The 25,199-nt window shown below is 41.7% G+C and overlaps 1 protein-coding gene across 2 annotated transcripts in view; it reads left to right on the top strand.

Moving 5' to 3' along the window:
- smurf2 (SMAD specific E3 ubiquitin protein ligase 2) overlaps positions 1–25,199 on the top strand; it is a 241,286-nt gene that overhangs the window by 210,760 nt on the left and 5,327 nt on the right. For both annotated transcript variants that reach the window (XM_038777045.1, XM_038777046.1), the window contains exons 12-16: positions 7,987–8,194; positions 10,175–10,278; positions 15,230–15,344; positions 17,635–17,813; positions 20,829–20,966. In XM_038777045.1, coding sequence (XP_038632973.1) covers positions 7,987–8,194; positions 10,175–10,278; positions 15,230–15,344; positions 17,635–17,813; positions 20,829–20,966 — 744 coding nt within the window. The remainder of the gene's footprint in view (positions 1–7,986; positions 8,195–10,174; positions 10,279–15,229; positions 15,345–17,634; positions 17,814–20,828; positions 20,967–25,199) is intronic.

The following is a 25,199-nucleotide window of genomic DNA, read 5'->3' on the forward strand; positions in this document are numbered from 1 at the left end:
TCCAACACTAAAGGCCACCCAGCCCCAGCTGAATACTATCCCTGTGCTATCAGTTCTAGCCGCCACGTGAATAGTGCATTCACTGTGCTTTGCTTCTGGGGTCATTGTGTGCTTACAACTCAGGATGGATTTTAATAGCTGGCTCCACAGTGAAGTCTGGCATGCAAGAGCTAACGAGGATAAAACTTCCTGTTGACTGTGCTGACATTTGTTCAGGGAGGGAGATGGAGAGGGAATGAAGCCCATCTTATTTGTAGTGCAGTCTCCAGTCCCATGCAAGAGGAAACTTACACGTCATGCACACACAAGCAGGAACAGTACTCAGACTTGGCAAACGCAACTCATCTCTTGGAGCACTGATCTTTGCCCTGGAATGTCTCGAGATAGAAGCGACACAGGCAATGGAGACCATAATAACATCCAGTTTGCCAGTGTTTAGACACAGATGGTTGAAGCAATTTAAGTTGATTTGCTTTGTTGAGATAACTTTGTTTTGCCACTTTAAATAGCCATGAGGTTTTTAAAAAAAATAGTATCAAACACTTTAAAATGAGTCTTCTTCTTTTTCACATCAAGATGCAAGATCTTGTTGCACGGTTTATATATTCTTTTGAATTCCGATATTTTGTAAATGCAGTTCTGTGGCTGTTTTAGAATTATTTATTCTGTTGGAGCCTTTGGGAACCTGTGGTACCTCTCAGCTTTTGAATTTAGATTGGCAACCAGCCAGAAATAAAATTAGATGAAATATGTCTCTGACTTGCTCTCTTTCGTATTGAGGTTCCTTCAGATTGAAATCAATTGAACCAGTTCATAGAGAAATTGAAGTGTCACACTAGTGCCTTATTAATAGATTTAGATTTATTGTCACGTGTGCTGAGGTGCAGTGAAAAGTATTGTTCTGTGTCCAGTCCAGGAAGATCATTCCATACGTAAATACATAGAACATACTATAAATACACAATGTAAATAGATAAAGATAAGACATTGGGTGCAGCATACTGATTATTGTGCTATAAGTGTAGTGAAGAAGCATAGAAAGATCAGTTTATTCCATAAGAAGGCCCTTCTGGAGTCTGGTAACAACAGGGAAGAAGCTGTTTTTGAACCTGTTAGTGCGTGTTCTCAGACTTCTGTGTTTCCTGCCTATGTTCTTATGATGAAAGAGGTTGGAAGAGAGAATAACCCGGGTGGGTTGCTTGATTCTGCCCGCTTTCCCAAGGCAACGGGAGGTGCAGATAGATTCAATAGATGGGAGGTGGGCTCAAGTGATGGGCTGGTCTGTGTTTACGACTCTTTGTAGTTTCTGAGATCTGGTTTAATGCACCCAGTTGGGATGGATCACAAGGGGCTTCAATCTGCTATAATGTGCTATACCTGTCATTGGAATTCTTGTCGTGGATATCAATGGTGGTGTTCGGGGAAAGACATAGAAGGGGAGGCATGCTTGCGCAGTGGTTAGCACTGCTGCCTCACGGCGCCGAGGACCCGGATTTGATCCTGGCCCCGGGCCTCTGTTCGTGTGAAGTTTGCACATTCTTCCCGTGGTCTCATCCCCACAACCCAAAAAGATGTGCAAGGTAGGTGGATTGGCCATAATAAATTGCTCCTTAATTAGAAAAAAATAATTGAGTACTCGTAAATTTATTTTTTTTAAATGGGAAAGACATAAAAATGATCAGTATTTAATTTGTTATTGCTGATGTTCCTCACTTTGATAGTTCAAGAAAAGTTTTTTTTAAAAACTTGTATTTAGTACATGGCTGTGCAATTTGGCACTGGGCTACATAGACAATGATAATTCCAGGTTTGATCTATGGTCTCTGCTAAATTGGCCAAATTCAGAAAAGTAAAAATCTGAGCTTGAACTCCGGAATGCACTTCTGCAACTCCAGTACCCACCCACCCCAACACAGACCCCTCGGCCCCTTCGCCGTTTGAGTGTACAGCACAGAAACTGCCCACTCGACCCATTTGATTTATGCCAGCGTTTATATGCCACATGAGCAGCCTACCACTCCATCTAATCCCATAAATTTGACCTCCTTTTCTCCCTCCAGTGCTGTCCCTCACTGTCGAAATGTATCCGAGTAAGGGTCGCCACCTTCAGTGGTGAAGGTGAGGGAGAAAATATTTGAGGAAAAGGTCACCGTTCAAACACTTATTAAACATACAGATTTCAGTAAACGGTTCAAACAAAGCCAAGTTTTTAAAAATAAGACAGAGTTCAGACTTGGCCATGTGCCTTTTCTGAAACATATACCTCAAGGTTGTCTGACAGGTGGTTAATGGCAAAGTCTGAGGTTGAAAAGGCAGACACTGAAGCTTCATTTGTGGTATCAAAAAAAAAATCCACCAATGAGATGGATGCGTCAGTTATTTTGAAACAATTTGTGTAATGTGGAGAACTCTGCAATGAGTGGTTTATTTTACTTGTAAATAAAGGAAACGTCTCAGGCATGCAGTTTTGTGGTCATGATCACTCACTCACATCCTCGTGAGCATTTATCAAGTAAGTGAATAATTTCCCTATTGTACATATGAAGTGTAACTTTTAAATTTATTTTTATAGTGCCTTGAACATAGTAAAAATGTCCCAGTGCTGTGCATCAGTATTTTGCACACAATCAGATTAGTTCTTCAAGGGTACATTCTTCTGTTGATGGGAAGATCTAAACACAGCCAAATTCTGTGGTAACCACTTACCTGCCCAAAGACTTTCTATAGGATTTTACACTGGAACTTACTGTGATTAGAGAGCCATTACAACATAGTGCCCTCTACAGGGAATCAGAGACCTGTGTGACTGGTTCAAGCAACTACTGCCTTAAGATCAGATTGAAGAATAGTTGCCGAACCATGCAGAGTTCGAACCAGCAAGTGTCAGCTATTTAATAATTAATTGACTGACGAATAATTTCAGTAAGTGAAAGAGATGGGGAAAAGAAGATGGGATTAAGAAAGAGAAAAAAAGGAAGGAATAAATAAAAGCTGAAGAATGAATCTCAACACTATAAAAGTTCACTTTCAGTGCCAAAGAGAGCATTGGCAATAATTAAGACTTGACACAACATTAAAAAGCCTCCCAAACCTGCGACCTTTACCATCTAGACGGACACTGGCAGTAGCTGCATGGGAACAACACCACCACCTGCAAGTTCCCCTTTAAGCCACACACCGTCCTGATTTTGAACTATATCACTGTTCTTTCACTGTCACTGGGTCACAATCCTGGAACACTCTTCCTAACCACTGTGGGGTGGACGAATATCACATTGACTTGCAGCTCAAGGAGGTGGCTCACCACAACCTTCTCAAGGGAAGTTAGGATGGGCAGCAAATGCTGGCCTAGCTAGCGCGTCCACATCCTGCGAAAGAATTTTAAAAAGATATATTTTGAATGGGTATGCCTTCATTTTCTCTGGCACGTTCAATGCATGCTTATCAAGTAAGTACAGGAACTTGCTGCTGTTCCATGTGTTTCAATGCTGAGTCTCAGCGCGATATCACAATGCATAGCCTAGCTCTGGAGAAAGGGGATGATTCCAACAGTAACCTGATTTTCACATTTAACTGTGCATGTACGGTCGCCAGAATTTGCTGTCTGATTTACACTTTAATTATGGTGAGCACTGATGACTCCACCGTAATCGCGACTGCAAAATCTGAGCCATGCTGTACAATGTTGCATGTGTCTTTTGTGTGGTGTCCCATGATATGTAGTCAAGTAAGACGTTGGTTAGTACAGTTCCATAGTACCACTGCTGTGGTCACATTGGTGGAGATATGAATTGGGCGTGCTCTGGGAAGAAAGTCAGTTTTTTGTTTTGAAATTATTAATTTGGAGTTCAAGTTTGTACATTTTCCTGTACTGATCTTTCATAGTTGCAAGTATTGTGGATCTTGCAAAAATGTTGAGATTGTTCAGCTGAGTAGGTGAGTCCTATCATAAATATCCACATGGCAAGACTTGTGCTGCTGCCAGTAGAGGTCTGCTCAATAGCAGTAGAGTGTGGCCATGTAACCGAGATGCAAGATCATCCAAAAATAGCAAATTTTGCTTGCATTAAAAGCTACTGGAGGAAAGGGAAGTTGCTTTGAGTTTGTCTGTGCCTATGACCGTGAAAGAAGCAAAAGACCAGAGAACAACCAGAATAACTACTTTGTAAGGAGAAGTGTTTCCAATTTTTGTGATGTTTTTCACCCTGTGTTCTGTACAGAGAATTTGGTAACGCCTAACAAATACTTGGAAGAAACTTAAAAGGATCTAATGAGCTACTGTGTGGCCCCAACAGATCAGTTTCACTGACTTAGTGTTCTGAAGAAGGTGGACCTCAAGATGCTACCCCAGTTGTGCAAATGTGAATTCAAATTTTATCTTCCTGAAAACATTTTAAAACATTGGTTCTCAAGAAATACTAAAGATTTCCCCAAGATTTTCATTGAAATTTATTTTCAATAATGGATCAGCTTTCACTTGAATTCGACTTGACTCCCTATTTCACATTTTCTGTAGATATTAATTCCTGTTTTAACAACTCATTTGCAGCACAGAAAAATGATTTTCATTAAACGAACGGGAATGACCCGCTTGAAATAATTTTTTTTTAAAAAAAGGTGTTTTAGATCACTAAGCAATGTGTAACAGACATAGAACTTAATTGCTCTTCAAATTATAGTTATTCAAAACTTAGCGTTAAAACAACAAACCAAAAGTACCTGAAAAGCCATCTGTTTATGAGCTGCAGAAGTCTGCAAATATTGCCAAGATTTTTTTAGTTTTATTGCTAGTGGGCAGTACTGAAAAATTCCCTCATTCCTGTGGTCAGCCAGCCAGGGATGGTGTCCTAGCCAGGTTGCTAACACAAACAGCATTTTGTAAGCAAAAACCTCTTGCCAATCAGTTCCTTGGAACATGCTCTGGTACTGAACTTAGATCAAAGGTGTAACGATTGGCATGCTGTTATATTTTGAAATGCTACTCGTAAATTTGAGATCTTTTTTCATCTTGATAGTAGGTGGAAGCAAGTATCAGCAGTTCAGTATTAACATTGCTTTCACAACGGCCCTGTTTAGTCTATGAAAGTGTTTTTTCTCATGCAGCTGCTGCATAAATTAGATCATGGATCAGGCTGAAGAAGAGTTCCGATTTGGCAGAAGGCTGTTTAAAATTTGTTTTTTCTTCAGTCTTGGATCCTCGAATTGCACTGCATCAGGATCCCTGCTGTGAAGTTCAGAGAATTGCTGTCAACCCTGCTTTATAATAATGGTGCAAATATGGAAAATATTCCTAATATGTGCCAGTTTAATCTCCCTCTAGTGTCATTCACTGGGGTTCAGGGGAGAAATTTCTGTTTTGTTTCTCTCTCCCTAAAAGAAAGAACTTGCCAAGTATATGCTTTTCACAACCTCAGCCTCCAAACACACTTCACAACCAATGGATTTCTTTTGAAATGTAGTCACTGTTGCAATGTAGGAAATCGTCATCTTTCTTCCTCTCCCAATTCCTTTGTGTTTCTCCTCTTCACCACGCACGCATGCATTGATAATGCAATGATGTACAGATTCTATGATAATATGAGGGGGCATGTTAAATCCAGGAGGGCCACCTGGCCGCCACTTACTAATCTGCCAGGAAACCAAAAGGCAGATATGCTTAACTTTTTGATGTATTGGCTTTTAAAATAGCCCATATCTTCCAATAACTGATTTGGTAAATGCACCATCTGATATGGAACTGGTATAGTGCTATGGCAGCTCTTTGTTCCTACTTGAAGGGGCAAAAGCTGCCACCCCCCCCCCCAAGCCCAGCTAAAATGTCTGGAGAACACCAACTGAGAGGAACACCAGTTGCTCTGCTGCCATTTAACGGTGAGTTGGCTTTTGATAGTCTTGAGGTTGGACATCTGCCCTTCTGAATTAGAGACTCTCACTTCTGCCAGCCAATCACAGGCTGGCAGCTCTAGAGCACTTTGGGTACGTGTTACAGGGTGTGGCCAAATGTTTGTCCCCGGTGAGAGGAGCTGGGATGTGAGAGGCCATGGAAGAAGGCAGTCGGTAGCATCTTGTGGGGAGGGGGCTCTCCCATTAATGATGGTGGCGCAGTAGAAAACTTACTGGACTGGGGGTTGGGTGTGGTTGTCGTCTACTGCTGGTTAATCCCAGTGGTGGCAGGTTAAGTGCTTAAATCGTGTTAATTATCCATTTAAGGACTTCAATTGGCCCCTTGGTCGGCAGCCTTGCTGATGGCACTCCTGCTGCTGGTATAATTGCAGTGATGTCAGGGCAGATTGGTAAGTGGTGGCCAGGTGGCCCTCCTGGATTTAACACGCCCCCTCATATTATCATAGAATCTGTTTATCATGGCATTATCATAGAATCTCTACAGTGCAGAGGGAGGCCATTCGGCCCATCGAGTCTGCACCACTCTTGGAAAGAGTACCCTGCCTAGGCTCAGACCCGACCCAATCCCAGTAACCCCACCCAACCTTTTGGTCACGAATGGGGAAATTTATCACTGCCAACCCATCTGCATATCTTTGAACTGTGAGAGGAAACGGAGCACCCGGAGGAAATCCACGCAGACATGGGGAGAACGTGCAGACTCCACACAGGCAGTTACCCGGGGCCAGAATTGAACCTCGGTTCCCCTCACGCTGTGAGGCAGCAGTGCTAACCACTGTGCCACCATTCAAACCCATTGGAAGGGAATCGTAAAATCCAGACCCAGGTCTCATTATCGCCATCTAGTATTTCCTGATGAAACCTCTATGCAACTGGCTAATGGGTGAGGAAAAGACATAATATTTTTGCTATCACCTCTGTGGCAACAGCCAGCTGACACTATCTGTACTCGTACCGAATAAATAAATACTCAAACGTGTAAGTGATTTGGTGAAAACCACCCGTGGCCTACGTTTTTCTCTCCTTTCCTTGTGCCGTATCTAAGCTTGTCTTGTCTGTGTGACCCACCGTCTGTTCCTTGACTCCATTCCTACAAAATTATTGACCGCTCATCTCCCCTTCCTGGCCCCCATGCTAACTGACATCATAAATGACTTCATCTTCTCTGATACTGTTCCCCTCCCTTTCAAAATCATCATCTAATGAATGGTTCTGCCTGAAACATCAACATAGTTTGGATTCTTTACAGATGCTGCCTGAGTATTTTGAGCATTTTTAAATTTTGGTTTAAAAGAATCACTCATTTTTATTAATCTCTTAGGATTGTTTTTGAAAATTTTGTCCAAAACTGTTGACATACTAGAAACTTGGAGAAAATAGTTAATTTGAAAAGTTTGCACAATTAGTTTGTCCATTTTTTTAAATTAAAATCATTTTGCATCTGAAAAAGAATCCTTTGTTAACAGCAAGCATACCTTCAAGTATATATTCTAATACTGTCAGTGAACAGAGCCACAGTAAAATCATTAATTTTAAACTGCAATAAATGGTAATACTGTTCGATGCGGTAGCACAGTTGTTAGCACTGATGCTTCACAGCGCCAGGGACTCGGGTTCAATTCCCGGCTAGGGTCACCGACTGTGGAGTCTGTGCTTTCTCCCTGTGTCTGCATGGGTTTCCTCCGGGTGCTCCGGTTTCATCCCACAAGTCCCAAAAGATGTGCTGTCAAGTGAATTGAACATTCTGAATTCTCCCTCTATGTATCCGAACAGGCGCCAGAGTGTGGCGATTAGGGGATTTTCACAGTAACTTCATTGCAGTGGTAATGTAAGCCGAATTGTGACAATAATAAAGATTATTATTATATGTGTTTTTGTAGAGACAATTTTGAAGGTGTAATTCATTTTTTAAATGTTGTACTAATTACTCCAATTATGCAAAGATTTCTGTTGGAAAAAATGCCTAATGCAAATTATAATTTCTACTGTGCTAACATTTGTAATCTGTGCTGATGTACAGTGTTTAGATCAGCTTTAAACTGTTTGTGTTCTCCTTCTTCCTGCTTTTGATTCTCCATCCAGCCGTCAGAACCACCTGAAAGAGCAACAGCAGCAGCAACCACCACCAGCACCTCCGATCCTCCTGCCAGATGATGCTGAATGCTTGACTGTGCCACGGTATAAGCGAGACCTGGTCCAGAAGCTCAAGATCCTGAGGCAAGAGCTCTCGCAGCAGCAGCCACAGGCTGGTCACTGTCGCATTGAAGTTTCTAGGGAAGAGATATTTGAGGTATAGAATAGAGATTGACCCTTTATTTTCTTCTTTGCAGACGCAAAACAAAGCAGCTGATTGTTAATTAGTTGTTCTGCCATGATATGATTTGTAACTTTAAATGTTTTCAGAGATTCCAGGACTCTTGTTATTTACAGGATATAAATGATCAAATCAAGAACCTGATGCTGAAATTATTGTCAGTCAGCCTGCAAACAGCAGTGTAATGAGTATTTCTTCCAATTCAGTGCCTCTGCAGTGATCTTTATTAATCAGTGTTCTTGGTGGTTGACATAAGCAAAGATCTTGCATGACAGACACCTTATTCAGATATTCAAGGCCTGAACAATCTTTATTCTCTCTTCTGGATATGTTTCTCTGTTACAGCAGTACTGTTGTACGATTGCTAAGCAATTGAACCCTTTAAAAGTAGACATTTTGATTATTCAAAAGTAGATCCAGAGCAGCTTGGATTTCTAGGGTGGGGGCTTGACCCTAGGTAGGGTACCCTTTCAGAGGGTCAGTCCAGACTTGATGGGCCAAATGGCCTGCTCCTGCATTGTACTGATTCTATGACCTTCCAATCAGGCACGTTACAACCTTCTGAACCCAACATTGAGTTCAACAACTTTTGACTGAACTCTTCCCCCCACCCCCACCCCCACCTTGAATTTCTCCCCCACATGGTCACTGTCCCTTTGTTGTTGTTCAGTTTTGCTCCCATTGAACACTGATTTTTGTTCTCCTATTAATACATTTTTTAAATCCTACCTTTCCCACTATTAACACTCCAGTCCCTAATGACACCATTAGCTGCCACTTTGGCCCATGTCCATGACACCTTTGTCAATCGCTTTTTAGCTCCTACCTGTCACTGACTTTTCATTCTGCCCCACCCCTCTCTCCCAAGTATATACTTTGTCACATTTCTACCCCTTTTCAGTTCTGTCAAAAGGCCATATAGACTGGAAACGTTAACTCTATTTCTCTCTCAACAGATGCTGCCAGACCTGCTGAGTTTATCCAGCATTTTCTGTTTTTATTCCATGTTTTGTATTTGTTGGTTCTTCACATTAAGATTACCACTTTACAGAGTTGTGACCAAGTGTGTGATGGCAGCGATTTGCATACCAACTATCCCGAGTCCCTATCGATAAGTGTACCTAGCTTCCACATTGTACTTTCATTGCCTAGAGTTCTCATTTATACTTTTCTGTTTCTAAATTGCATTTATTTGTACAGATTATTCGGGAAAAGAGTTTCCTTTATTTATGTTTTGTTTGTGTATTTGTTTTCCTTCTGTTTTATAAAATTTAGAGTACCCAATAATTTTTTTTTCCAATTAGGGGTACACCTACCCTGCATATCTTTTTTTGGGTTGTGGGGGTGGAACCCACGCAAACACGGGGAGAATGTGCAAACTCCACACGGATAGTAACCCGGGGCCGGGATCGAACCCGGAGCATCGGCACCGTGAAGCAGCAGTGCTAACCACTGCACCACCCTTTGTTTTCTGTTCTTTGGTTCAAAAGATGATAGCAATCTGATTGTGATTGAACAAAGGTTCGAGAGCCACCACGCTGATACAGTATGACACTGAGCAGTCACCAGGGAGGGAGCAGAGTTCTAACTCTTTTCATTAAGGACTTCTTCCTTGGGCAGGTCCTGTGGAGTATTTTATTACCACTGGAATACTGTGGAATATTTTATTACCACTGGATAACAGTGACAACTAATCTTTTTGAGACTAACATCACAGGGGCGCACATTCAGAAAGCTCCTTGGGGAGCTGTTGTGTGTTATAATTTATAGAACACAATTATGGATTGGATTGCTGCCTACATCCTTACGTGGTTAGTGGTGTGTTTTTGGAATGGGAAGTGGGAACCGTAATAGTTCTTTTTTGAATGGGATCTTACATTTCTAGTATGTCATTCTTTTGGTTAATAATCTAGACCTATGTTTTAACTAATGGATAGATAAATATTATTTTTCTAGGAGTCTTATAGACAAGTAATGAAGATGAGACCGAAAGATTTATGGAAACGGCTAATGGTAAAATTCCGTGGTGAAGAGGGATTAGATTATGGAGGTGTTGCCAGGTAAGTGACTTTAAAAAAAAATTTAGAGTACCCAATTCATTCTTTTTTCCAATTAAGGGGAAATTTAGCATGGCCAGTCCACCTAGCCTGCACATCTTTGGGTTGTGGGGATGCAACCCATGCAAACATGGGGAGAATGTGCAAACTCCACACGGACAGTGACTCGGTGCCGGGATTGAACCTGGGTCCTCAGTGCCGTGAGGCAGCAGTGCTAACCACTGCACCACCGTGCTGCCCCTGAGTAATTTGTAATCCAGTGCATGTAGAATACCATTTTACTTTGTCCCTCTTTCCACTGCCACCAAGCTGTGTAGGTTCCTTTTTTGATAGAAGGAAATTGACCAATGCTACTGTAACAACTCATTAAAATGCACCATAGCTGTACGAGGTGACTTTCTCTACAGACTTTCCCCTTTGAGCATAAATTACTAACTTTAAAATATTTTAAAATTAATTTACAGGATGTGGGCATCGCTGGTTAGGCCAGCATTTATTGCCTATCCCTAGTTGCCATTCAGAAGGTCGTGCTGTGTTGCCTTCTTGCTCCGCTGCAGTCCTTGAGGTGTAGGTGCACCACTGTTCTGTTAGGGAGGGAGTCTCAGGATTTTGGCCCAGCGACTCAACTCGCTGACCGTTGAATAGGCAAGGCAAACAGAGAACCAGAATTTACCATTTGGGGAACTTGAGACCCAAACTAATGCACCAACCCGTGGGTCTTGTGATGTTGCCCCACGACTAGTTTGTATTGTATACTTCGAAACCTTAAGACTGTGTAATTGATGATCTGTAAGTGTCACTACTAGCTGCAGCTAATAAATACATTTCTGCAAATTTATTTTTAAATGTGCTGAAGGAGACTTAAGGCAATATCCTTGCAAATGTTTATTTAAAAATGGTCATAAGTAAATTGAGTACCGTTATAGATAATAACATTAATATTTGTATTGTTCCTTCTCCCAGTTAAACACTAATCCTGCGATCACAGTTCTGTCTTAAATCGGTCTGCGTGCAGCACCACCTTGTGGATACTTTCTTGAACAAAATAGAAATTTATCAAACCCAAATCCAGCCACATAGAACAGTACAGCACAGAACAGGCCCTTCGGCCCTCGATATTGTGCCAAGCTTTGTCCGAAACCAAGATCAAGCTATCCCACTCCCTGTCATTCTGGTGTGCTCCATGTGCCTATCCAATAACCGCCTGATTGTTCATCTTCTAGCCTGATGCTGGCATACACACAAAGCAATTTATAGTATGTTTCTACTTTAAGACCATAAGAAGGAGGAGCAGCAGGAGGCCATTCGGCCCATCCAGTCTGCTCGGCATTCAGTGAGATCATGGCTAATCATCCTCAATTCGATTTTCCCGCGCTTATCTCCACAACCCTTAATCCTCTTACTGATTAAAAATCTGTATCTCAGTCTTGATGAGCTAGCAACTCATCCTCTGCGGTAAATATTTCCACAGATTCACTACCCTCTGAGAAGAGACATTCCTCCTCATCCCTGTCTTAAATGGGTGACCCTCATTCTGAGATTATACCCTCTTTGTATAATCTGCATCAAAAGAAGCTTCTTACTTTAAAAAAAAACGAAACTTTCTGAAGAAGCTGAACAAGACAAAAGAGTGCAGATAAAGGACATTTCTGTATTTTGTCTTTCTGGTAATTTTCAGACAATGTTAAGTGAACGTTTTTGGGTATTTTATATAATTTCAGGACAATGAAGTATTTTGTTTGGAGAAATATGAATTGTGATGTTAACTGCAAATGAGCCTGTGTTGGGGAGCAGTACAAGTGGAGAATGTAGTGAAGGGCCGTCAAAGGAAAGGAGCATTCTATTTACATGTGGAAGCCCTGACAATAATATGGAATGAAGCCTATCTTTCATTTTATTTTTGTCCCTCATTTCATTCTGCCAATTGTTTCCTTCTGAAAGTGCTGATTTCTTGTTGCTGTTCTTAGTGCATGAGTTAAGGGTGAGCATTGGCAGGCTGATTGTTTGTGGAGGTACTATAGCTGCACCTGATGCTGTTTTTTCCTGACCTCTTACCTCTCTGGAGACTGATTCCTAATGCTTTTACTGAACCCTAGCTGGGATTTGCTAACTCAGCACAGACTTGGAATCGAACCAGGGAACTTGCTGCCGTAACCACCTGAGCCATTTACAAAGCTTGACATTTATTTTCTTTCTGCTTTGCCTTACCTTTTTTAGTTCAATTCTTTCTCGTCCCCCTTCCGGAATTATGAACACTCAACTTTAGTGCCTCAATCAATGGGCAGGCTTTTCCACTTGGCAAATAGGGGATTAATAACCCCTGGACTGCCAGCTGCTCCATGGGAGAGATTGGTGTTTCCCTGGACTGGCTGACTATTATTTTCACTCAAGCGCTTTTGCACTTGGTGGGTGGTGAGGGAGGGAGATTGTTTTTTTTAAAAAAAATACCCAAGAATTAACAATTGCTTTATAACTGTTATATTAACATTGGACATTAATATTAAAATGTTTAATGTCTTTTTAAAACAAAAACATTTTTGGTAATTTTTATTGCTGCCTCCTTTTTTCCACCATCTTTTTTGGTTTGGGTGCAATGCTGCCATTTGACAGACTTATGAATTGTTGTTATTTATCAACAAGTCAAATGTCAAAGCTTTCCAGATTGACGTGGTGGTGACTATGATGCCTGGTTCAGTCCTTGATTCATGACCAAACAGAAGGAAGCTGCTGGCTACTGATTATGTTGATTGCCTTCACTGAATGGGTCATACTATCTGCAACTCTCCACTGATGAGTCTTTGCTCTGTAGAGATTTTCTATTTCAGTTCTGCAAATAATTGTGATGACTGAAGGGCATTTTATACGGCCTGAATATTTTTCTGCTGAAGCAATTTATTCTGCCAATTACAGATCGGCAGTGGAAACTGATCAACAACTTCCTACTTTCTTCTCCAGCATTTAGCATTTAAATTCTGCTTCATCTGAGCCACTGCCTTCTTCTTAGCCTTTTCACTCCTTGATGGAGCATCGGCCGTGAACAAATTCTCCATCTAATCCTGCCTTAGGCTAAAATCTCTAGTTGTTGCCATGTATAACCCTCTGCACTCACCACCTTTTCTGTATCCTGCATCCATGTTTTCTTGGTCTGCCTTACTTTCTCTTTCCTTGCGGGTTCCATGTGAGAGCTTGCTGTGTATAGTTGTTCCGTGGCTTCCTCAACGTATGTCCTATATAGTTCTACTTTCGTCTTTTGACTTGGAGGACCATTGGGTTTTGTCGTCTCCCATATCCTAATGTGGAGATGCCGGCCTTGGACTGGTGTGGGCACAGTAAGAAGTCGTACAACACCAGGTTAAAGTCCAACAGGTTTGTTTGGAATCACCAGCTTTTGGAGCGTTGCTCCTTCAAACACTGGGAGAATGTGCAAACTCCACACGGACAGTGACCCAGAGCCGGGATCGAGCCTGGGACCTCGGCGGCGTGAGGCAGCAGTGCTAACCCACTGCGCCACCGTGCTGCCCTATTTCGTGGTCTCTCTTGATTTCTAGATGTTGGTGATAGTGATGAATGCTGCTCCTGCCTTCCCAATAAATCCTTGTCTGTCACACCGGTAGTACTTACTACATGTCCCAGATATGTAAAAGACATTACTTCATCCAGCTCAGTGTTCGTTATCTTAATGGAGGAGTTATTCCTCATATTTATTTGCAATATCTTTATTTTTTCTATATTGATGTTAAGGCCAACGTTGGCCGTTATTTACGTCAAGTGACCAGTATTATCGTGCATATGTATGTGGTTTGTGGATAATAAAGCCAAGTCATCCGCAAAGTCTATATCTTCCTGCTGTTGTGTGAAGGGTCCATTTGTGTGCCATTTCTTCTGTCTAATGTTGTTTGCCTCAAAATCCAACCAATCGCAAGCAAAGATAGGAATGGTGACATCAAACAGCCTTGTCTCGCACCAGTTTGTAGATTGAATTTTATCTAAGCCTAGGTGACTTTAAGTGTTTTAAAAAGGGTAAAGAAAGTGCTCTGACCTATATCTGACCTCAGATTGGTTTTAGCATTGTCATAGAATTTACAGTGCAGAAGGAGGCCATTCGGCCCATCGAGTCTGCACCGGCTCTTGGAAAGAGCACCCTACCCAAGGCCAACACCTCCACCCCATCCCCACAACCCAGTAACCCCACCCAACACTAAGGGCAATTTTGGACACCAAGGGCAATTTATCATGGCCAATCCACCTAACCTGCACATCTTTGGACTGTAGGAGGAAACCGGAGCACCCGGAGGAAACCCACGCACACACGGGGAGGATGTGCAGACTCCGCAGAGACCCAAGCCGGAATCGAACCTGGGACCCTGGAGCTGTGAAGCGATTGTGCTATCCACAATGCTACTGTGCTACCCACTGTGCAGAGTATTTGCACCTTGTAGCTTTACAGGAATGCGCACACCTACACATTAACAACAGAAGAATATATTGTGCATTGCATGCTCTTGTCTTTGCAAAGCAGCCTATGGGACCGGCACAGTGGTTAGCACTGCTGCCTCACAGCTCCAAAGTTCCGGGTTCAATTCCGGCCTCTGGTTACTGTCTGTGTGAAGTTTGCGCTTTCTCCCCGTGTGTGCGTGGGTTTCCTCCGGGTGCTCCGAAGGTTCCTCCCACAGTCCAAAGATGTGCAGGTTAGGTGGATTGGTCTTGCTAAATTGCCCTTTAGTGTCCAAAAGGTTAGGTGGGGTTACAGGGATAGGGTGGAGGCGTGCACTTTAAGTAGGGTGCTCCTTCTCGGGGCCAGTGCAGACTTGATTATCTTTGTTTTCTCTATACATCCTTCTCTGAATGGCCTCCTTCTGCACTGTAAATTCTGTGATATCCTCTAACTGTTAGAGAACCACCACTGAATATCTATGAATATTGAATAAAAATGTGTCCGCTTTCTTTCTTGCAGGGAATGGCTCTATCTTTTGTCCCATGAAATGTTGAACCCATATTACGGACTGTTCCAGTACTCCAGAGATGATATCTACACATTACAGATCAACCCAGATTCTGCGGTCAATCCTGTAAGCACACAGTCTCCTCTTAATTGATAGCTCCCCTACTCCACTACATAGTTTTTGTAGTGGTGGTTTGTTATTTCATAGTAAAATAAGGAGAATAACCTGTAGGCCAGATGCCCTGTAACTAATTACTGCAAGAAATCCAATGGGATTAACCTGAGAAAGTGGAAGCAGAAGGGGCTGGATTAATGATGAAAACCCACAGATCTTTATGTGCATGTGTTATGGCTTTTAATAAAGTACTCTGTCTGGTTGAGTAATTGACTGTTGATGGACAAAAGTTGAATGAGAACTTCCAGTGAGAGATGGTATTTTAAAATGTGACTACAGTGAGATATGAGGGATGAACACCGGTTGTTTATTGGATTTAATCTATATAGCTGTAACTGTGCAGTATGAATGGTTAATTCATAGGCATGTTTTTAAAAGTTGAATTTTCTGTTCATTTGTTGAATTATCTGTGTCTCGTCAGCCTAAAATTTAAGCTCTTGAAGTGGGAGAACTATGCATGAATGGGAGAACTATGCATGAATGAAAGTATGTCTTTAACTTTGCCGCATGCTGAGAATAATTCTTATTTTACTAAGGTAGCTGGTTAATAAAACTAATGTATTTTTTTGCCATGGTAGGTGATTATAGTGCCATTGCACATGTGTCAAGTAGAATGGTAGTTACATCGGAAAATAATGGGTAATAGGAGACGACATTCAACCAAATAAATGTGTCGATAATAAAATAACAGATTTGTGTCTGCATGAGTAAGCAGCAGCTTAAACCAAAGTTTGCCTGGATCAGCCCTTGTGGAGCATTGATGGGGTGCAAATTTGGGGAATGATCTTTGGTGCAGGAAACCCAAAGAGGAGGGAAAAATAACAAAATTGTAAAGGGGTTGTGAGCGGTACACTTGAACTTGACATGGAATTAGTTAATTGAACAATTTTAAATAGTTAAGAAAGTTTAAACCTTCCTTGGACTTTGGGCAAGTTCAGATTTTCAAACCCTTCCAGCATTCAGCTGGAGATATGTTGCCCAAAAATGAATGGAGTCTCCCAGTTGGTTCATATGGTGAAAAGCTGTTGAAATACTTATTTTTCTTTATTATTGTCACAAGTAGGCTTACATTAACACCGCAATGAAGTTACTGTGAAAATCCCCTAGTAGCCACACACCGGCGCCTGTTCGGGTCCACAGGAAGAATTCAAAATGTCCAATTCACTACCTGATGTGCTAGTTTCAGATTTAAGGATTGAGGATTAAATCCACAAAACTCATTGTAAGCTTTCCAGCTGCAACCCCAGAGAAAATGCCTTTATACTTTGGAGAGTTTCAATCCCACCACTACCAAATAACCCTTGTCATTTACCGTAGAAATTTGAAGAAAGAAAATAGGTAACATTGATAAAACTAGTTTGTCTAAGCCCATTCTTGACATCATGTTGCTGGAATTTGTAAATGTCACGGGTTTTGCCTACCATTTTAAGTTGCCACCTCAACCAGGACAACACCAGTTTGATCTTTAAAATTAAATTTCTATATTGCATTTCTGTATTTAAAAATGAGTGGAGCGCTCTACAGAAATGCACATTACATTGTTCTTTAATCTTTCGAGCATTATTTATTTTAGTTTCTAAAATATGAGCATGTTTTCTGCCTTCAACATCTGCAAAGCTTTTTTAAAAAATGTTTAGAGTACCCAATTCATCTTTTTTTTCAATTAACGGGCAATTTAGTGTGGCCAATCCACCTACCCTGCACATCTTTGAGTTGTGGGAGCAAAACCCCCGTAAACTGGGGAGAATGACAGTGACCCAGAGCTGGGATCGAACCTGGGACCTTGGCGCCGTGAGGCAGCATTGCTAACCACTGCGCCACCGTGCTGCCCTAACATCTGCAAGGCTCCTTTTGCTTTTGTAATTGAGCTTTTACATATTCAGAATGTACACATGGCTTTGAGTTTTAAAAAAAGTACTTTGTAAATGTTAGTTTCTTGTTGAAATCTGAGAATGGCTGGATCCAAGTGTAATAACTAATGCAGTGAGACAGATGCCTCTTGGAAAATGCAATGGTGAAAAGACCTACCTACATTCTTAATATGAAATCTGGACTCAACACTTCATTTTTAAACAAAGTTACAAATGAAAAGGATTAAAGCATAACCAACAATTCCTAGTTTTTTGGTATAATTTATTTATGATTCATTTATCTGATAAAGAATCCCGACAAAATGTTAATTGAGGACAAATGATTGTTTCGTACTAAATAACCGTCTTCATTTTCCTTTCTTTCAAACTAGGAGCACTTGTCTTATTTCCATTTTGTTGGTCGGATTATGGGGATGGCAGTGTTTCACGGGCACTACATTGATGGGGGCTTCACCCTCCCCTTCTATAAACAGCTGCTGGGAAAGTCAATCACACTGGATGACATGGAGTCTGTGGACCCAGATCTACACAACAGCTTAGTCTGGATCCTGTATGTATGCTGCTGCTTTACTCCATACGATGCTTAACTCTATCCATGTGGAGAACCATTTCAGTAATTCCATTTTAGATTTTAAGTTAAATCAGCTTAAAAAAAAAAGGGGTGCAATGGGATAGAGATTGTTTTAACTCACTTCTGCATAGGCAAAGCTGGATGTTTTAAAACCTGTGGGTTTACACACACCATCTTCATATTGCGCGCTGATGGAGCAATTGTGGACATGAATGTGTGTCCTAGAATGCCAGTTTGAGTATTTCCTGTACAGTAGGATGTTGTGATATTGACTACTTAATTTTGGCATTATGCATAAAAAGTTTAACCAAGTTTCAATCCGCAAAATGCTCGGCCTATTTAACTTGGTACACTACTGCAACAATTAGCATAGTTGTCGTTGGGTAATTTTCCAAGGGAGGAACAAAGTCATTCAATTCAAAAACAAGCATCTTGTCTGATTAGTTTCCTTCTATATTTTTGGTTGGCTATTTAAATTCACTGGGTCCTCATCACTATGTTGAAGATAATCATCATCCTGTTTTTCCCCCCCAAATCAGTGAATATAACAAATCTTTGAAGGCCAGATAACATCCATAGTTGCTGATAGAAGATTAAAGAACATGTACCTATGAAACTGCCTAGTCATTTATTTTGGCATAATAGATGTAAAGTGTTTATTTTCTATTAAAGCAAGGAACCAGCTAAAGTTAATGGCTGTAAAAAATCTCTGTTACTTTACTGCAATTGTTTGCATCTTCTGTTGGTATTTAATTAATGTGTCTGGCAGTTAACATCCAAAACAGAGTCTAGTATTGTATCCTGCTGCCTTTCAGAGTTCATGAAGACCGTTTGAAGATTTTAAACAAAACTAGTGGCTGAAACAACATGGAAAGGGTTCACTGTTAATTAGCCAGGCATGCTCCAAGTTTTACTCAGATACTGAGGAAAGTAAATACCCTCTCAGAAACATGGATAACAATGATTACTGATTAAAGTTGTTCAAAACACACTAAAGATCTCTGCTGTCGAAAGTAGGAGTGGCATGGTGGTTAGCATTGCTGCCTCACAGAAGCAGGTAGCCAGGTTCAATTCCGGCATTGAGTGACTGTGGAGTTTGTACTTTCTCTTGGTGTCTGTGTGGGTTTCCTCCGGTTTCCTCCCACAGTCAAAAGATGTGCCGGTTAGGTGGACTGGCCATGCTAAATTGTTCCTTAGTGTCCAAAGATGTGCAGGTTAGGTGGGGTTAATGGGATAGGGCGGGGGAGTGTATCTGGGTGTGCTTTCAGAGGGTCAGTGTAAACTCGATGGGCTGAATAGCTTTCCGCACTGTCGGAATTCTCTGGTTCTGTCTAGAATTTTAAAAAAAGATTTAAAGTGGCCAACTCTTTTTTTCCAATTAAGGGGCAATTTAGGGTTACCAATCCACCTACCCTGCACAACTTGTAGGTTGTGGGGGCGAAACCCACGCAAACACGGGAGGGAATGTGCAAACTCCGCACAGTGACCCAGAGCCGGATCGTTCCTGGGACCTCGGCGTTGTGAGACAGCAGTGCTAACCACTGCGCCACCGTGCTGCCCTTGTTCTATCTAGAATTAAAGAAAAATATAAAGAAAGCCCAAAAGCATCATGAGTTTCCAATTATGTATAGAATACTAACTTATTTTGTGTCATACGCTATTCTGTATATTTAAATTGTTCCAAATTGCCTCACAATTAGAATCATTTTCCATAATAGTACCCAAATATTCAGTGTTTGAACATGTGACAATCTGTTTTTTTAATCAAATTTTGTCATGTGTAAGGTTTTTTGTTAATTTTCTGTGTATCTTTTCAATGATCATATTTCAAATATATTGCTATTTAATAGTACAAAATAAGAGCTATAGTATATTTTTATTGTAGCAGGGTTTTAAACTTTTAGAAATCTGTTAGTTGAAACCTCTGTTTTAGCTAGCAGTAATGGCATCTCTATCTTGGGATAGCATTTTTAAAAATATTCATTCGTGGGATGTGGGCATTGCTGGTGGGCGGGCATTTATTGCACATACAGAGGGCATTTAAGGGTTAACCACATTGCTGTGGGTCTGGAGTCACATGTAGGCCAGACCAGGTAAGGATGGCAGATTTCCTTCCTTAAAGGGCATTCGTGATCCAGATGGGTTTTTACGACAATCGGCAATGGTTTCATGGCCATCATTTTGATTCCAGATTTTTATTAAATTCAAATTCCACCAACTGCAAGAGAGCATTACCCTGGATCTCTGGATTCCTAGTCCAGTGACAATACCACTACACCACTGCCTTTCCTATTGCTTTGGATGGGGTTAGAAAATCTGTTATGTTGCGTAATGGCCCCCCCCCCCCCCCCCCCCCCCAAACACTTAAATTTGCATTGTTGTAAAATGAAGAACAATATTAATTGCGTCATATGTGCCTTTTGAACTATATCCACTCTCATTCTAAAAACACTGAAGGATTTTGAAAAAAGGTTTCTTCGAACAAAATTTTCCACAAATCTTATTCCCCATTAGGTCATGTTTATGGTCTCATTCTGACTGCTGATATATAATTTTTTTAAATTTAGAGTACCAATTCATTTTTTCCAATTAAGGGGCAATTTAGCATGGCCAATCCACCTAACCTGCACATCTTTGTATTGTGGGGGCAAAACCCACGCAGACACGAGGAGAATGTGCAAACTCCACACGGACAGTGACCCAGAGCCAGGATCGAACCTGGGACCTCGGCGCCATGAGGCAGCAATGCTGCCACTGTGCCACCGTGCTGCCCAACTGCCGATATTTAGGGTGAACTGTTTGCAAACTCATACTATTTATAAAGTTGAAACACAGGATGCATCAGCTATTCCGGAGAGTATGATAGATTTTTCCGTCTGGAAAACTTTATCTCTTTATCACCTGATTATGCACGACCTGTACTAGACAAAACGTATGTATCCTTTGAGAGATGAATAGTTTACGTGAGCAGAGTTTTATTTTTCTCCTATGCAGTGAAAATGACATCACAGGTGTCTTAGACCACACATTCTGTGTGGAGCACAACGCCTATGGGGAAATTATTCAACATGAACTGAAACCAAATGGGAAAAGCATTCCTGTAACAGAGGAGACCAAGAAAGAGTATGTTCGGTAAGGGCAAAAAATCAATCTGTTCAGCTTACTGCTCTTGTGTGGCTCTACTTAAAAATATTTTGTCTAATTAGCAAAACAGCCTGTTTACTATTTATTCCGAGTGTCTGTTGTTTATTTGTGAGCTGAGAGGGGGAATGATTGTTTTTCAAAAATGTACTTGAATCCAGTATGTTACATGACCATTCAAAGTTGACATTACATCAGGTGCATACCAAATCTGTCTTTTCCAATACTATGTTACTCACTGCATTTGCAATTGTGTTTACTGTATTTACAGTTTTCATTACATGTTAAACATACAGCCCAAGGGGTTTTAGCCTGTTTCCAGTGTTAAGAACCCTGCTGATGTTAAATGCGAGGGTATCCCAAAACTCAGAAGGGCAATTTGGACCAGTTCTTAGTGGTGTATATTTTCAATTTGGTTTACTGGGAGGAAAGATATGCAAATTAGGAAGGAACAGTTTTGTGATCAATTAACAAAGAATATTTACTAATTTACAAGGAAAACATGACGAGAAGGACTCTAATACACTACAAGGTACATTTAACTACACTAATGGCTATATATATATATATATACACACACACACACACACACAATCTCATGAAGTTACTCCTTTGTTTCCAACTACCTGCGTTTCCTTAACTCTGAAACTCCCCTTTTCCCCAAACGACATGCAATATTATATAACTCTGAACAAAGCACCACAGCCTCCAGATCGATGCCACTAACATCCGCAGCCAGTTGAAACTGCCATAATCTGCTGTGGTTAACACTGATACTATTGTCAACATGGTTTTTAAATGTTGGAATACATTTGGCTGCCCTCCGTACAGTTCCATTTCTTGTTCTTCAAGTGGTGCTACCACACTGCTAAAGTTTGGCATGAGCTTATGATAAAATCCACTCATTCCCAGAAATCGTAACCTCTTGTTATAGATTGTGGGAAATCCCTAATGGCCTGAATTTTTACATCTCGTGGAGCCATCTGACCATATTGCACAATATGCCCTAAATATGAAACCTTGAGCTTCAGCAAATTCACTTTTTGCCAAATTCTAGATTGGCTTCTTTTAAGCGTTTGACCAGTTCTTTTAGGTGTTGCAGATGTTCCTCCAACTTCGGCCAAACACCACTAAGTCGTCAATGTAACCTCAGTGACTCAGTCCCTGAATAACTTCATTTGTTAATCTCTGAAATGTTGTGGGTGCGTTCTTCATCCCGAAAGGCATAACTTTAAATTAATAAAGTCCATCTGACGTCACAAATGCTGTAATTTCCTTGGCAAGCCTATCTGTGTAATTAATTTTGACTGTCAAACTCATTCAATACAATCCTCTAACCGTGGTGTAAGAAACGAATCCCTCTTGATGACGACATTCTCTTTCCTGTAATCCACACAAAGTTGTGTTCCATCAGCCATTGGCACCATTACAATACGTGAACTCCAATCACGAGAACTCAACTCAATAATGTCATTTTGGACCATATATTCAATTTCCTTCTGTACTTGTAATAACGTTGCTGGATTTAACCTATAAGGAGTTGCTTTTTTTGTAACTGTTCAACCCACTTCTATCATGCATCGCAATCTCCGTTCTTCTTAAGCATGTTATTATAACATACCCTGAGATTTACGTCTGTCTGGATCAATCTAACGCATTTCATAATTTCCTCTGGGGATTCCAACTCCTCGTATCTCTCCCCTTCCACAGCTGGGATGGATGGATGGGATGGATAATCTATCCAAAAAATTAGTCATGATCAAACCCTCAGCCGGAGGCTTCATGGAGGTCACAAGGAGGGACCTCGGGTCTCTATCTGTAGAGACCCCGATAGAATGATTCAAAAACTGCATTAACCTAAGGAGGGGAGGAAACCAGGCTGCCGCTCAAGTCACGCACCTGTACGATCTCCCAGGAGGCCGCCTATCGCCTCAGCTGGTAGGCTAAGAGGTGACTGGTCTTCTCCCTGTATTCGTAAAACATACCCCTCGAGCTTCGCACCTGGCCACAGCCCTATCCGTTGACAATAATTCAAATCGTGTCTGCAGCTTTTTCCTACTTGCCAACAACTCCGGGGTTGGGGCAAGTGAGTACTGGTGGTCCAGCTCAAGAATGGAGTCCACCAGCCTCTGCTGCTCCGCCCTCTTTACCTTGTGCACTTTGTAGGAAATTATCTCCCCCTGATGACCATCTTCAGGGCTTCTCACAGCGAAGAAGGTGAGAGAAACTAATTTCTATTAAATTTAAAATATTCCCAATGGTGGCAGACATGTGTTGACAGAATCTCCTATTCGCTAATAATGTCATATCCAACCTCCATGGTGGTCGCAGGGAGGGACCTGATTATAGTGCCAAGTCAACAAAGTCTGAAATCACAATTGCTGATATCCAGCCACCATCACCAAAGGGAGGAGAGACCTTTCGACCACAAAGCAGTTGTGTGAGTATACCTAGTGCAGATGGGAGAACAGTGAAAATCTCTATCACCTGGGAACAAAAAGTGTCTAGGATCTACACCCCCTCCCCAAATTTTGTTCCATGAGAAACAACAAGTGGAGTCAGAGGTTTGGGTTTCGACCAATCCAGATTGGGATCCAGAACACAATTTAAGTCACCACCCAAAATAAGCTTTAGTGAGTCTACATCGGGGATGGAGGCCAGCAGATTAGTAATACAATTTATATCGTCCCAGATTGGAGGATAGATATTAACCAGAACCAGTGGCGTGCCCGTCGAGAGCCCCAGACAGTAACATGTCGACCATTGGGGTCATCCAAGGTTTTAGTGGCAGAAAACTGAACCATTTTATTAATTAATATTACGGCACCTTGGGTCTTGCCATCAAAATCCAAATGGAAACGCTTGTCCACCCACCCCTTCCACAACCGTGACTGGTCTCTGACCCACAAGTGAGTTTCTTGCAGAATGTGTCGGAATTTCAACTTTTACGGTGAGCCTCGGCCTTTTTACTGGGCCACTTAACCCCCTGACATTCCAGGTGACCAAATGAATTGGGAGCCTCCCACTCCCCTCAATCCGGAGAAAGCCATTTCCACCAAGAGAGATTATCCAGCGGATACATAGAAGGTACAGCAACCAGGGCCACCCGAGATGGCCGCCAAACTTACTCTCAAGACTGAACAAAGAAAAATCGTTAGTCACCGTCAGCAAACTATCCCCACCCCCCCTCGTCCTCACCCTCGGCCATTGCCACGCCCAAATATGCATACAGAAAACAGCATGGTGAACATAAACGACTAAAACCTATCACTAAACCTAAACAAAACAAGAATACTAAAGCTCATTATCTAAAACACAACTACTATAATGAGCTGCAGTCAAGCCCTCACCACCGCTCTCGTTAGCTAACTCTTTGGTTAGCAAGGCAGCTCACACCCAGAGTGAAGAAAAATGTTTTAAAAAATAACAAAGTATAAAAACCCCTTTTAAAAATTGTTCCCCCAACAGGGAGCTATATATTTTCATAACAATTAGACCAGAACCCCACAGAAAACTAAACCCCAAACTATAAAGAATTCAACCCAACAAGGACAGGAAATGCAAACATGAACATTGAACCCCAACAATTCAAAATGCCCGTCCCCAATACCCAAAAAACTCCGTCATACCACGCCCAACCCAAGTTTCTTTATAAGGGGGTCCGTCTCTGCTGGCGCATCAAAATAATAGCCCTTTCTCTCACTTTGGTCCAGGGCGGCTAAGGCTTTCTTGAACACAGCACTCTTCTTTACCAGCTCCACTCCCATGTCCTGGTAGAACCTGATGGCATGACCTTCCCATTTGTCGTTGCGATGCTCTTTCGCCCATCTCAGGAGCTGCTCCTTTTCTTTGAAGCTATGAAAATTCACAATTACCGCAAGCGGTGGTGCCTCAGGGCAAGGATTCTGCCTGAGTGTATGGTGGCTCGTTCCAACTCATGAGGGAATGTGCATCCACCCTCTACCTCCATCTTCCCGAACATCATGGATGGCACAGTGGTAGCACTGCTGCTTCACAGCGCCAGGGCCACGTGTTCAATTCTGGCGTCGGGTGACTGTGTGGAGTTTGCACTTTCTCCCCGTGTTTGCATGGGTTTCCTCCGGATTACTGGGTTACAGGGATAGGGTGGGGGCCTGAAGAAAGAAAATACCCTCTGGAGCTAAAAGAAAAGGGCTATAAGTATAGTACTCCAGCGGGAGCCGCCTCGTGCATGCTTTCCCTCTA

This window comes from Scyliorhinus canicula, chromosome 18, assembly GCF_902713615.1.
Source record: "Scyliorhinus canicula chromosome 18, sScyCan1.1, whole genome shotgun sequence".
NCBI classification, from domain to species: domain Eukaryota; kingdom Metazoa; phylum Chordata; class Chondrichthyes; order Carcharhiniformes; family Scyliorhinidae; genus Scyliorhinus; species Scyliorhinus canicula.